This window comes from Budorcas taxicolor, chromosome 5, assembly GCF_023091745.1.
Source record: "Budorcas taxicolor isolate Tak-1 chromosome 5, Takin1.1, whole genome shotgun sequence".
Taxonomy (NCBI): Eukaryota; Metazoa; Chordata; class Mammalia; order Artiodactyla; family Bovidae; genus Budorcas; species Budorcas taxicolor.
Window position 1 is genome coordinate 128,432,819 of NC_068914.1, and position 14,425 is coordinate 128,447,243.

Here is a 14,425-nt window from a genome sequence, read left to right on the forward strand (position 1 = left end):
AATTGTCCACAGTTTATTGTGATCCACACAGTCAAAGGCTTTGACATAGTCAATAAAGCAGAAATCAGTGTTTTTCTGGAACTCTCTTGCTTTTCCATGATCCAGTGGATGTTGGCAATTTGATTTCTGGTTCCTCTGCCTTTTCTAAAACCAGTTTGAACATCTGGAAGTTCATGAAGCCTGGCTTGGAGAATTTTGAGCATTACTTTACTAGCGTGTGAGATGAGTGCGATTGTGCAGTAGTTTGAGCATTCTTTGGCATTGCATTTCTTTCAGTTCAGTTCAGTTGCTCGGTCGTGTCTGACTCTTTGCGACACCATGAATCGCAGCACGCCAGGCCTCCCTGTCCATCATCAACTCCCAGAGTTCACTCAAACTCATGTCCAATGAGTCGGTGATGCCGTCCAGCCATCTCATCCTCTGTCATCCCCTTTCCCTCCTGCCCCCAATCCCTCCTAGCATCAGAGTCTTTTCCAATGAGTCAACTCTTCGCATGAGATGGCCAAAGTACTGGAGTTTCAGCTTCAGCATCATTCCTTCCAAAGAACACCCAGGGCTGATCTCCTTTAGGATGGACTGGTTGGATCTCCTTGCAGTCCAGGAGACTCTCAAGAATCTTCTCCAACACCGCAGTTCAAAAGCATCAATTCTTCGGCACTCTGCCTTCTTCACAGTCCAACTCTCACATCCATACATGACCACTGGAAAAACCATAGCCTTGACTAGATGGACCTTTGTTGGCAAAGTAATGTCTGCTCTTGAATATGCTATCTAGGTTGGTCATGCCTTTCTTTGGGTCATTGTGTACAAAAAAGACAAAAATCCCCAAAGGGCAAAGGACACAGGTTATGGGAATAAATATGACAAAGAAAAACTATGTAACATTACTAGTCCTCAAAGAGATTCTAAAACAATAGGGTTTTTGGTCTAACAAACTGAGAAAAATAATAATGTCAGACCTATTGTTGAGTGAGTGGTGATGAGATGGGTACACCCTGTTAATTGTTATTATTTTTTAATTAATGGAAAATTGCTTTACATTATTGTGTTGATTTCTGCCATACAACAATGTGAATCAGTCATAATTGTATATTAATATATAACCCCTCCCTCTTGAGCCCCCTCCCCTCCCCCCACCCTTCTCCTTTCAGTTCAGTTCAGTTCAGGTCAGTCGCTCAGTCGTTTCCCACTCTTTGCGACCCCATGAATCGCAGCACGCCAGGCCTCCCTGTCCATCACCAACTCCCGGAGTTCACTCAGACTCACGTCCATTGAGTCAGTGGTGCCATCCAGCCATCTCATCCTCTGTCGTCCCCTTCTCCTCCTGCCCCCAATCCCTCCCAGCATCAGGGTCTTTTCCAGTGAGTCAACTCTTCGCATGAGGTGGCCAAAGTACTGGAGCTTCAGCTTTGGCATCATTCCTTCCAAAGAAATCCCAGGGCTGATCTCCTTCAGAATGGACTGGTTGGATCTCCTTGCAGTCCAAGGGACCCTCAAGAGTCTTCTCCAATACCACAGTTCAAAAGCATCAATTCTTTGGTGCTCAGCCTTCTTCACAGTCCAACTCTCACATCCATACATGACCACAGGAAAAACCATAGCCTTGACTAGGCGGACCTTAGTCGGCAAAGTAATGTAAAGCACCAGGCTGAGCTCCCTGTGTTAAATAGCAACTTCCACTGTGTATTTTATATGTGATAGTGTATGTATGTCAGTGCTACGTTCTCCATTCGCCCTGTCTCACCTTTCCTGACTGTGTCCATGTATCCACAAGCCTGTTCTCTATTAGCATCATCAGTACTACTTTTCTAGATTCCATATATATGTGCGTTAATATGTAATAATTGTTTTTCTCTTTCTGATTTATTTCAGTCTGTATAAGAGGTTCTAGGTTACTGACTCAAATTCGTTCCTTTTTATGGCTGAGTAATATTTCATTGTATATATGTACCACATCTTTATGCATTTATCTGTTGATGGATATCTAGGTTGCTTCCAAGTCCTGGCTATTGTAAATATTGCTGCAGTCAACATTGGGATACATATGTCTTTTATAATTACGGTTTTCTCAGGGTATATGCCCAGTAGTGGGATTGTGGGGTCATGTGGTAGATTTATTCCTAGTTTTTTAAGGAATTTCCGTACTGTTCTCGGCAGTGACTATATCAGTTTACATTTCTAACAAGTATGCAGGAGGATTCCCTTATCTCCACATCTTCTCCAGCATTTATTGTTTGTAAATTTTTTGATGATGGCCATTCTGACTGGTGTGAAGTTTGTAGTTTTGATTTGCTTTTCTCTGATAATGAGCTTTTGATCTGTGGTATTAGAGAAGACTGTTGAGAGTGCCTTGGACAGCAAGGAGATCAAACCAGTCAATTCTAAAGGAAATCAGTCCTGAATATTCATTGGAAGGACTGATGCTGAAGCTCCAATACTTTGGCCACCTGGTGCAAAAAACTAGCTCATTGGAAAAGACCATGATGCTGGGAAAGCTTGAAGGCAGGAGGAGAAAGGGAAGACAGAGGAAGAGACGGTTGGATGGCATCAGGGACTCAATGGACATGAATTTGAGTAAACTCCGGGAGTTGATGGTGGACATGAAAGCCTGGCATGCTGCAGTGCATGGGGCTGGAAAGAGTTGGACAGGACTGAGCCACTGAACTGAATAATGAGCAGTGTTGAGCATCTTTTTTGGTGTTTATTGGCTGTCTGTATGTCTTCTTTGGAGAAATGTCTGTTTAGGTCTTCGCGCATGTTTTGATTGGGTTCATTTTTTTTAAGCTGTATGAGTTGCTTATATATTTTGGAGATTAATTCTCTGTTGGTTACTATGTTTGCAATTATTTTTTCCCATTTTGAGAATTGTCTTCATCTTGTTTATAGTTTTCTTTGCTGTGCAGAAACTTTTAAGTTTTACTGGGTCCTATTTGTTTATTTTTGTTTTTATTTCCATTAATCTAGGATGTGTGTTAAAGAGAATCTTCCTGCAATTTATGTCAAAGAGTGTACTGTCTGTGTTTTCCTCTAAGAGCCTTATAGTTTTTGGCCTTACATTTAAGTATTTAATCTGTTTTGAGTTTATTTTTGTATATGGTGTTAGGGAGTGTTCTTAATTTCATTCTTTTACATGTAGGTGTCCAGTTTTTCCAGGACAGCTTATTGCACCACTTATTGAAGACACTGTCTTTTCTCCGTTGTATATTCTTGCCTCCTTTGTCAAAGAAAAGGTGTCCATATATGCGTGGGTTTGTCTTTGGACTTTCTATCTTGTTCTGTTGGTCCATATTAATTTTTTTGTGCCAGTACCATACTGTCGTAGTATAGTTTGAAGTCAGGGAGATTGATTCTTATAGCTGTTTTTATTTTTATAAGACTGTTTTATAGTGCCTGCATATGTTTACAGTGGAACGGTTTATTGTTCAACTACTGAATACCTACTGTGTTTAAGACTGATGCACAGGGTACATAATAGTGAATAAAACAGATGCAAGCTGAACCATCCTGGAGTTTAAAGCCAAGTAGGGGATGTCGACTTGAATAATTACACATAAGTACATAGTTGCAAATTATATGATCACCAGCTGCTGTTAGAAGATATATTGTAGGACTAGCAACAACTGCTAGAGAGCAGTTGTAGGAGATTGCATGAGACATAAGCACATTGGGCCAGGGTGATGGTGGTGAGTGCTTGGATTTGGAGTATATTTTGAAAATAGATAAGTGGCATAAGATTGTGGGTATTAAAAGTCTGTAATTTTGTGCTCTGTGGTAAAATGTTAAGTATATTTCTTAACTATAGTTTTTTGAAAGTAAACTGTATTTTCTTAGCATCCTTTACCATAAGTAGCATTACTGTGTCAAAGGCTATGAACATTTGTGTGGCTCTTGATAAGTACTATACTTGCTTTCCCAAAGGGCTGTACCTGTTAACTGCTATCACCAGAAATGTTTGGCTTCAGTCTGTGTTTAGCTTTTGCCAGTGTAGTATATTTCATTTAGAAAAGTTTTTCTTTTTTAAATTAAAAAAGTAGTACTTTAGCTGGGAATAAGGGGAAATTATGGAATAACTTTCCCTCATTTATTATTTTATTGTGTTGAGTTAGTTTTTAAGTGACTTTGTTTTATCCTAGTTTCTAGAGGATGTTAGTAACATATGTACCTCACCTAAAAGTTTATTCTATATTATTAGTATTATTCTGGGAATAACACTGATTAAAAATGTAGAGTCTTATTCCTTTTCTTGCTTTATCTTTAACTAGTTTCATTGTGGAATTTATGTGGTTTTAAACTGGCTATGCTTTATAACTTGTATTTTCTCAGTGATGATTTGTTTTTTACAAATAAAAGGAGTAATATATGTTAAGAGTACTTTAGATTTGTGATAAGGCATTTTATTAGCTTAGAGCGGGGTTGGCAAACTTCTGTTAAGCATCATTTGATTCTTTGTCACGTAATCTTTTTTTTTTTTTTTTTTTTAACAATCATTTAGAAACCCAAAAACTATTCTTGGCTCATAGGCCACACAAAAACAAGTGAGCAGGATTTGGCCTGTGGGCAGTAGTTTGCTTATTTAGGCTTTTCATCTTGGGAAAGTGTCACTGTTGATACATACATTTTTTCTTACCTCCATATACTTTTTTTCTATGGCTGCCCTGAAGCTGAAACAAACGCTCTAGTATTCACGTGTCATTTTTGTTGTGCTTGCTGTCTGCTTTGTCTTAAAACCTGTCAGTTCTTTTCAGATCACATCTCACCATGTAACACTTTTGTTCTTAAGTTTTTACCAAGTTGTATTGCCTTTTTATATAGCTCAGTGACTAGTTACGCTTCTAAGGATGACCCTAGTTAAAATTAACTTGGGAAATACTGGTTTAAGTTTTTCAGTGCAGTTCAGTCGCTCAGTCGTGTCTGACTCTTTGCAGCCTCATGAATTGCAGCACACTAGGCCTCCCTGTCCATCACAAACTCCCGGAGTTCACTCAAACTCATGTCCATTGAGTCGGTGATGCCATCCAGCCATCTCATCCTTTGTCGTCCCCTTCTCCTCCTGCCGCCATCCCTCCCAGCATCAGAGTCTTTTCCAGTGAGTCAGCTCTTTGCATGAGGTGGCCAAAGTGGGTGTTTTTAACCTAAATCTATTCTTTGTAATCAGCAGATTCCACCTCATTGTTTATAGGCAGGTTGTAGATTATTTTTTTTTTCAGTAGCAGAATGTGAGTCAGAACCTTGCTGTCAGTATCTTTAGGGCTTAGAAGGGAAAAGATAATAGGAATGAACAGAAACTGCTTTCCCAGTTTCCCAGTCTCTTTGATGGAGTGTTCATCCTGGGAACATGCTATGAAATACATGCAGAAACTGTGGCTATTTTACATTACATACTTTTGAGACACAGAGTGTTTGAAAATTTTGTAAATGGGAATTTACTGAGGTGTTTGTTTTAGAGGCAGTATCTGTCGTCACATGTGAGTGATCCTCCAGCCATGCCTTAGGTATAGATCTGTATGGCTCCAGAAACAACAGTCTTTAATTCATTGTTGATAGGAAATTTCAAAGACGAAAGAAACTATTAACCATAAGGTTAACTTGTGCTAGTTTTGGCAAGTAAAGACTATAAGGAAAAGTCTTTGGTCTGTTTTACGTGCTCAGTAGCCACACTTGGGTAATGAATGGATTGACTTGAATACGCTGTACTTTGCTCTCAATTCCTGTTCTTTGATTATACCTCGAAAACACTGGTTTTTATTAAATAATTTATGATATACAGGAGTTCTTTCAAGTGGTTAAGGGAATTTTTTTTTTTTTTTTGGTGTTTAATCGCTAGGTTGTGTCCAACTCTTTTAGGCTAAAATAAAATGTCAACCAAATGTTCAAATCTTTGGTCAAGAGCTTCTTGTTTGGAAAATTAAATATTCATCCTTTTTTTCTGACTAGTGAGATCAACAGCTTTTTATTATAGACATTTGGAAAATACGGTTTACTTTAAAAGATAAGCACAAGATCATAGTCTAATATGGTAATCTTTCACACTTTTTAAAATTAAGAGGCAAAGAAAGAAATACATTAAAAATAATATTTGTTACCAAAAAAGATAAGTAATCAATTATTTCTTAATTCTTTCCATCAGAGACATACTCTTTGTTAACATTAATATACCTACCACCATGAGTTTTTTGATGTATATATAGATACGTTTATACAGATGTGTAGAGATACTGGGAACATGTCACATGTGTATCTTAGAATACTTTGTATGCTGTGAACATTTTTTCAGAAATTTTACCAAAAACATAATTTTTAATGACCACTTTTTAAATGATAGATTGGTTTGTAAAGTAATTCATGAACTAAAGGTGGAACAAGAAGAAACAGTGTCCTTAGGCTTATACTTTATACCCATTATTAGCCCTACCTCTGCTTCCATGACCTCACCTTACACCAGCTCTTTCCCTTATTTTTTGAAGTCTATTTTGGCAGACAGTGTGTGAAATCTTTTAGGCATGAGGATTAATCAAAAGGTTCCCAGGTGGCTCAGTGGTAAAGAATCTGCTTACCAATGCAGGATATGTGGGTTTGATCCCTGGGTTGGGAAGATCCTCTGGAGAAGAGACTGGTAACCCACTCCAGTATTCTTGCCTGGGAAATCCCATAGATAGGGGAGGTCTGTCAGGCTACAGTCCATGGGGTCACAAAGAGTTGGACACGACTGAGTGACTGAGTAGATAACACACAGACCAATCAAAAGTCAGAGGAAAGTCAAATTCATTTCAAGAGTCTGTTATGTTACTCACCCTCTTTTCTTTACTCCCTCTTTGAGTTGCAGTGTCTCTAAGGTATCCAACTCTTTCTGTTTTCTTCTGTACTCCCTCTCTTTTTTACTAGGGATCTCACAGAATTTGCAGACAGAACAATCATTCTCTTTAGCAGTTTCATAGTATCTATCTGACTGTTAAATATTGTTCCCAGGACTGTAGAAATGGACTATGGAGGGTATGAAAATTCTCAGTATTGACCATTCTCTTATGAATTCCCTTGACCATAGGTAAAATAATTGCATGACAATTATTTGTAAGTTGCTTGGTTTTTCTTGCCACCTAAATCATCCAGAATAGTAAGAGTTGATAGAGCTATCCGATTTTGTAATAATTATTTTTCTTTACAGAGAATTTTGGGTCTTTCTGTTCTCAGTCTGTGCACTTGCATTGTTGAATCTTCTTATAACATCTTTTTAAAAAAAAAAAAAACTTTTAAAACCATGGTAAGATACACATAAAATTTATCATTGCCATAATTTTAAGTGTGCAGTTGAGTGACAATAAGTTAAATTCACAACATTGGACAACCATTAGCTCTGTTTCCAGAATTTTTTCCTCATCCCAAACTGAAACTCTGCCCATTAAATAATAACTCTCCAATTCCCGTCTCCTCAGCCCCAGGTAACCTCTTGCCTACTTTTTGTCTCTGTGACTTGACCTTTTCTAGGTATCTCAATATAAATGGAATCATAGAATGTTTGTCTTATTGTGTCAGACTTCATTTAGCATAATGTTTTCAAGGTTCATCCGTGTTGTATAGCATATATCAGAATTGCGTTTCTTTTTATGGCTGAATAATATTCCACTCAGTGTGTGTGTGTGTGTGTGTGTGTGTGTGTGTGTGTGTGTGTGTGTGTGTACAGTCATGCCGTCACACACATTTTATTTATCCATTCATTTTATCCAACAAACATTTGAGTTGTTTCTACATTTTAGCTATTGTAAGTAATGCTTTGACCATTGGCATACAAGTATTTGAGTTTCTGCTTTCAGTTCTTTTGTTACCATACCTAGGAATGGAATTGATGGATGGAGTTTCTCTGCATCCTTACTAGCACTTATTATATTACCTTTTTTTTTTTAATAGCCACTCTAATGGGAGTGAAGTGGTAGCTCATTGTCGTTTTGATTTGCATTTCCTGAATGAGGTTGAACATCTTTTCATGTACTTATTGGCCATTTGTGTATTTTCTTTAGAAACCTGTCTATTCAATTTGCCCAGTTTTGAATTGGATTGGTTTTTGTTTGTGAGTTTTGTCTAACACCTTTTTAGAAGCAAAAGGTGCACCATGATAACCCAGACTGTGTTTCTCCCTTCTCAGGATTCCTACAGGAAACAAGTAGTAATTGATGGAGAAACCTGTCTCTTGGATATTCTCGACACAGCAGGTCAAGAGGAGTACAGTGCAATGAGGGACCAGTACATGAGGACTGGGGAGGGCTTTCTTTGTGTATTTGCCATAAATAATACTAAATCATTTGAAGATATTCATCATTATAGGTGGGTTCAAGTTGAATAAACTAAATTGACATTGAGGAGTAATTGTATCTCCGTTCATTCAGTCTTTGCTAACTGCCATGCACAAATTATCTAATATAAAATAATTTTTGTGAGGTAGGTAACATCCCTGTTTTGCAAATGAAATCTTACGGATTGAGCAGTTGGGCAGCTTGTCCCAGATCACACAGTGGCGATGCTGGAATTGAAAAGCAGGCCTGTTTGACTCTAAAACTGTGCTCTTAACCACTCTGTACTGGAGAAACAAAGCTTAATGCTAGATCCATCATAAAAATGAAAACCATGAACAAAAATGTGAAAAGATAATTGAGATGGCACCACTTGAATAGCCTTAAAAAATAAGTCCATTTAGTGTGGCATTTCTTGGAATCAAATAAATATTGGCTTTAGATAATTAAGGAAAAAACACAACTCTGAAGTTAAAAGACAGAAGTGTTAATACAGTTTTAAAAGAATCTTGGTGAATTTGCATAAAATTGATTACTTTTATTAAAATAATTGTTCACATAGAAATAAAATCTTTCCACTTGGTGCTCTTTTTTAAGAATGGAAAGTTAAAAATATGTTAATGTTGTAAATCATGTTTTCATAAAAACATTAAAAACATTCTATATATGTATATTTAACAACATATACAGTATGTGGTTTTAAGATTATAATTTTAAAAATTAGGCATAGCACTTTTTTGGCCTAGAATTTTTCATTATTTCTGTTTTATCGTTGTGACCTATCTGCATATGAACCTGTTAGACTGTAGTACTATTATATTTCTGGATATTTGATGTTTTAAAAGGCATAGAAGTTCTCTCTGTTTAGAATAGAGAAAAATAAGCAGAAGGAAGAGAAAGGAAAATTTGGTGTGATGGGAACTAGGAATTACATTAACAACCTTTATTTTATGAGACAAAGTTGTGAATAGTTTCTGAAAGATTTTTGTTACTAATTCCTGTGCTATAACTTTTTTTTTTTCCTCCCCAGAGAACAAATAAAAAGAGTTAAAGACTCTGAAGATGTACCTATGGTTCTAGTAGGAAATAAATGTGATTTGCCTTCTAGAACAGTAGACACAAAACAGGCTCAGGACTTAGCAAGAAGTTATGGAATTCCTTTTATTGAAACATCAGCAAAGACAAGACAGGTAAGTAAAATTGTAATAACAAATCTGTCCTCTCAAACTATATCAAGTGATTTTAATCATTAATCACAGTTTACTAATATATATTCCAATAATGTGATTTTGGGAGCAGGAAGGCGTGAGCATTAATAAATGGACATACCTGATAGCATAACTGTTGATTTTTTTTCCATTATACTAAAGTAGGAAGTAAAACAGTATTTACTTGGTAAATGTTCTCTAAAGGATATGAGAGGGCAGCCCTCATTCCCGTGTCCATGTGTTATTTTTGGCTTTGGTTTCTTTCCACATTGAACAGTTCAGCACATCTTATAGTTAGGATTCAAGAAATGTGGGATTTTTTTTTTTTTTTTTTTACTGTTTTATTTTTAAAATTAAAAGGGAGACAAATTTTGAGTTTCCTATTTTTGAAGTGCTTTTAAGAATATTATGTCATATGTTTCTAGATTAAATGTTATGTGTTTGGAGAATTTTACTTTGCTAGAATAGTCTTTCAAAGGATATATTTGTTTTTCAGGGAGGTTTTTATTAAGGCAGGAGAATATTTAGAAAGCAAATAGAAATTCTCAGTTATTCATTTACTGTGTTGTTCTGAAAAAAAACACCACCACCACCAGATTGATCCTGAATTTTGTTTCAAAAATTATCTTTATTTTAAAAGTAACTTTTTCCCTAGGTAAAATTAATTGATATGATTTAACCTCTTTGTGTGAAATAAGAGTTTAACATATAGAATAAATACATTCCTAGAAAGGAATATATAATGTTATGATGGAATACTGGTATGTTCCATACAAGGTGAACATTTGTTTGGGGCCTTGTCTGGTTATGGCCCGGAAAACCAGTCTCATGGAATTTAACTTTATCATGCTAGAAGTTAAGAAAATTGATGAAAACTCATTACATGGTTAAACTTATAAAAACATCTTCTAGATCTTTCACTGAATTTTGTAAAGGGATAAAAATTTTAAAAGTAAACCATTACTCAGCTAGTATATATATGTCTGCTTCCCTGGTGGAAGATTATATGTACCACTTTCTAGTTGTACAAATTTGGTACACAGTGAAAAAAAAAATTCTATTTTAAGTCTTCATTTGGAATTAAAAGCTGAATTACTGTAGTTTTTAACTGTAATACAGGTTATCTCATTCTAAAACCTGATTTATAAGTTACAGAAATACTTGGTATATACATTACTTCATTTTACTTTGGAAGAATTAAGATTTTATTCATAGCATTCCCAAGTCCCAAAGACTAGGAAGAGGTTTGATTTTTATCATCTTTGTACTGGTCTTCTCTGACTAGAATCCTGGATTTCGGTTAGGAAGTACTCAGAAAGCATGATTATAACATTGTAACTTTTTCTCCCACTTTCATATGAACATTTTTCAGATATAAAATTGAAGGATTTTTACTGAAAGCATTTGCAAACCTGCTACCTAGATTTTACCATTAACATTTTATTAACTTATATTATTTATAACTTTAAAAATAAATATTTTAGATTGGGAGACATATTAGTTTACATTGTACAAAGGAAAGAAAAAAGCCTAATAAGAGACTTTGCCTGATGTTGTAAAGGGCTGCAAATAAAGCTGTACTTCTCATACTTTAATATGCATAAGAATCAAGTGGGCTTCTTATTCAAATCCAGATTCTAATTCTGAATTAGAATTAGGGTCTAGGTTGGAAGCTGTGATTCTGCATTTTTAACAAGCTCTCAAGTGATGCTGACTTTGGTACATGGACCACATCTGGAGTGGAAAGGTAATAAAGGACAGAAAAAGAAGTGCTGTTACTTCTGCAGTGTTAACCCTCCACTCTTATTTGATATAAGAGCCTAAAATAGTTTTGTCTTTCCTTGTTGTATGGTTACTACCTCAGAAGTAATATTGATTCTTAGTGTTTGACATTAATACTTTAATACACCACAGCATTCATAACTAATTGGAAAACTACCTGGTTTCCTTTTAAAATAGATTTTTAGGTTTTATACTGGTTTTTGTGGAGGGAGGGGTAGGGAAGGTAATTAGGTATGTGATACCTAGTGGATTAACCTAAATTTGTTTTGTAGACATTTTTATGGATCATCGAATTAAAATATACAGTGATATATTACACAGAAATACTTGTACTTTATTCCTTAACCTTCTAGCCGTCAGGTTTTCTTATATTTATATCCTGTTTTATTGATCTGGTTATGTAATTTATGGTGCTAAACTACAACTTTGATATTTAGTTTCTGATCTTTGATTTCTGTATTATATGGACTTGTTGATTTGTCTCTCAAAAGTTAATTCATTTCTGTTGAAATTAATTTGATATTTGCATGCTCTTAGAAGACTTGAATTAACTATTCCAAGTAATTGAGAAAATGAAATATGTAAATTTTTATAAATTTTAATTTACATCTCCAGTTTTTGTGAAAATTTGAAGCCCTATTTTCTGCAGAACATTTTGATATTCATCTCCTATTACTTACTTATTATTTGAGCAAAATGAATATGCATATCCTCATTGTAGTTTATCAGCAGCTACTTGTTTAATGCCCTGTTTTGGTCTTGAGCATGAACTTAAAACACAAAACAAGAGAAAGTTGTATTCAAGTTAGTAGGAACAGGACATGCATTTAGAACTTTTATAGATAAAAGTCAGGGGCTGGCAAGCTTTTTCTGCAGAGGGTGAGATGATAAATACTTTAGGCTTTTGGGCCCCAAGTGATATCTGTTGCTTTTTTTTTTTTTTTTTCTTACAGCTCTTTAAAAATGCAAAAATCAGTCAGCTTGTGGGCAGTACAAAAATATAGGCTGTGGCTGCATTGGGCTTGTGGGTTGTACTGTGCTGATTGTTGATTATCTAGGGAACTGTATTCTTTGACCAGACATGAGAAGTTAGGTCAGACTTTCAACTTAAATTTTATAGGCTAACATTAGTAATTTTAAAGTAAAATTTACATATTCTGTGAAAGAGAAGTAGGAGTTTTACTCTAGTATTTTTAAGGTAAGGGTTGCAGACTATATATTTTACCAACTTAATTAGTTTCTTATTTTAAAAAGCCCATTTTTATGGCTAAGATACAATTCTATTATATTTTTATAAAATTACAGTTTTCAGTTATCATTTTAGTCCACATCTGAAAGGCCAAAGAAGTTTTTGTTTCTGCAGTTAGGCTGCATCGGGTTCCTGTGTTCCAAGTGTATAATAAAGTCTGCTGTCTAGATGACATTTTTCTGGCCTCTTTGGGCAGTGCATGGCAGTGTTCACAAAGGCTGTTGAAACCAAATTGTTGACACCATGGTAATCAGCAGTGTGTTTTCCAGTCTGCTAAAATCAAAAGTGGGGAGCATTCAGGAAAATGGATGATAAAAGCAGAATTTTCTGAGTATCTGTTACTTCTGATTCAGCTTTTTTGCTTTCTGGAGGTCTCAATTTGAGCATAATGTGAAAATTTGTTTTATGAACTTAAAAATGTTTTAAATTAAAAAAATTTTTTTAATTAAAAATATTAATTTTCTGTCTTGTTGTTAATTTCTAGATACATAAATTTAGTTGTTGGGAGACCTCTGTTAAAGAAAGCTTATGATCAAACTGTTTTAACAAAGCAAACCAAACAAAAAACATTCTTATGTGCCACATTTCTCTGTTTACCAGTAGTTGGGATGTGTACAAAAGATTGATATTTTGAACTTTGCTTTTTATGAGTTCAGTTCAGTTCACTCAGTCGTGTCCAACTCTTTGCGACCCCATGAATCGCAGCACGCCAGGCCTCCCTGTCCATCACCAACTCCCGGAGTTTACCCAGACTCACGTCCATCGAGTCAGTGACGCCATCCAGCCATCTCATCCTCTGTCGTCCCCTTCTCCTCCTGCCCCCAGTCCCTCCCAGCATCAGAGTCTTTTCCAGTGAGTCAACTCTTCGCATGAGGTGGCCAAAGTACTGGAGTTTCAGCTTTAGCATCATTCCTTCCAAAGAAATCCCAGGGCTGATCTCCTTCAGAATGGACTGGTTGGATCTCCTTGCAGTCCAAGGGACTCTCAAGAGTCTTCTCCAACACCACAGTTCCAAAGCATCAATTCTTCAGCGCTCAGCCTTCTTCACAGTCCAACTCTCACATCCATACATGACTACTGGAAAAACCATAGCCTTGACTAGACAGATCTTAGTCGGCAAAGTAATGTCTCTGCTTTTGAGTATACTATCTAGGTTGGTCATAACTTTTCTTCCAAGGAGTAAGCGTCTTTTAATTTCATGGCTGCAGTCACCATCTGCAGTGATTTTGGAGCCCCAAAAAATAAAGTCTGACACTGTTTCCACTGTTTCCCCATCTATTTCCCATGAAGTGATGGGACTGGATGCCATGATCTTCGTTTTCTGAATGTTGAGCTTTAAGCCAACTTTTTCACTTTCCACTTTCACTTTCATCAAGAGGCTTTTTAAAACTAGACAAAACAATTAACTGAGGACCTGCTGTGCACCAATGCATAGCATAGCCTCCGAAGCAGCTCAGTAGTTCCTGAGGTAGATTATCGTTCGGCGAGGTTTCTTTCCAATTCAGTGATGCAGAGTTGCTTTTTAGAATACATCTTGTTCCTCCCATTGCTCTCCCCCAAGAAGGCTAGAAGAGAGGTGGCAGAGGATGAGATGGTTGGATGGCATCACTGACTCAATGGACATGAACTTGAGCAAACTCCAGGAGATAGTGAAGGGCAGGGGAGCCTGGTGTGCTGCAGTCCATGGGGTTGCAAAGAATTGGACAGAACTTAATGACTGAACAACAGCACAGGAAGGCTAGTATTCTTGCATCTGTCTACAGTTCAGGTATTTCAAGTGTTATTTCATTGAAAGAGTTTTGGCAGGTAGTAAACTGTTCAACTGGAACAAGTACTTGTTTAAAATTGAATTGGTTAGTAAAAGCATTACAGGCACCAGGATACAGAATGATGTGGTTAACAGT

General features: G+C 36.2%; 1 protein-coding gene across 1 annotated transcript in view; it reads left to right on the forward strand.

Moving 5' to 3' along the window:
• Positions 1-14,425, forward strand: part of KRAS (KRAS proto-oncogene, GTPase) — a 39,618-nt gene that overhangs the window by 16,917 nt on the left and 8,276 nt on the right. Inside the window, exons 3-4 of the mRNA XM_052640364.1 lie at positions 8,138-8,316; positions 9,313-9,472. Coding sequence (XP_052496324.1) covers positions 8,138-8,316; positions 9,313-9,472 — 339 coding nt within the window. The remainder of the gene's footprint in view (positions 1-8,137; positions 8,317-9,312; positions 9,473-14,425) is intronic.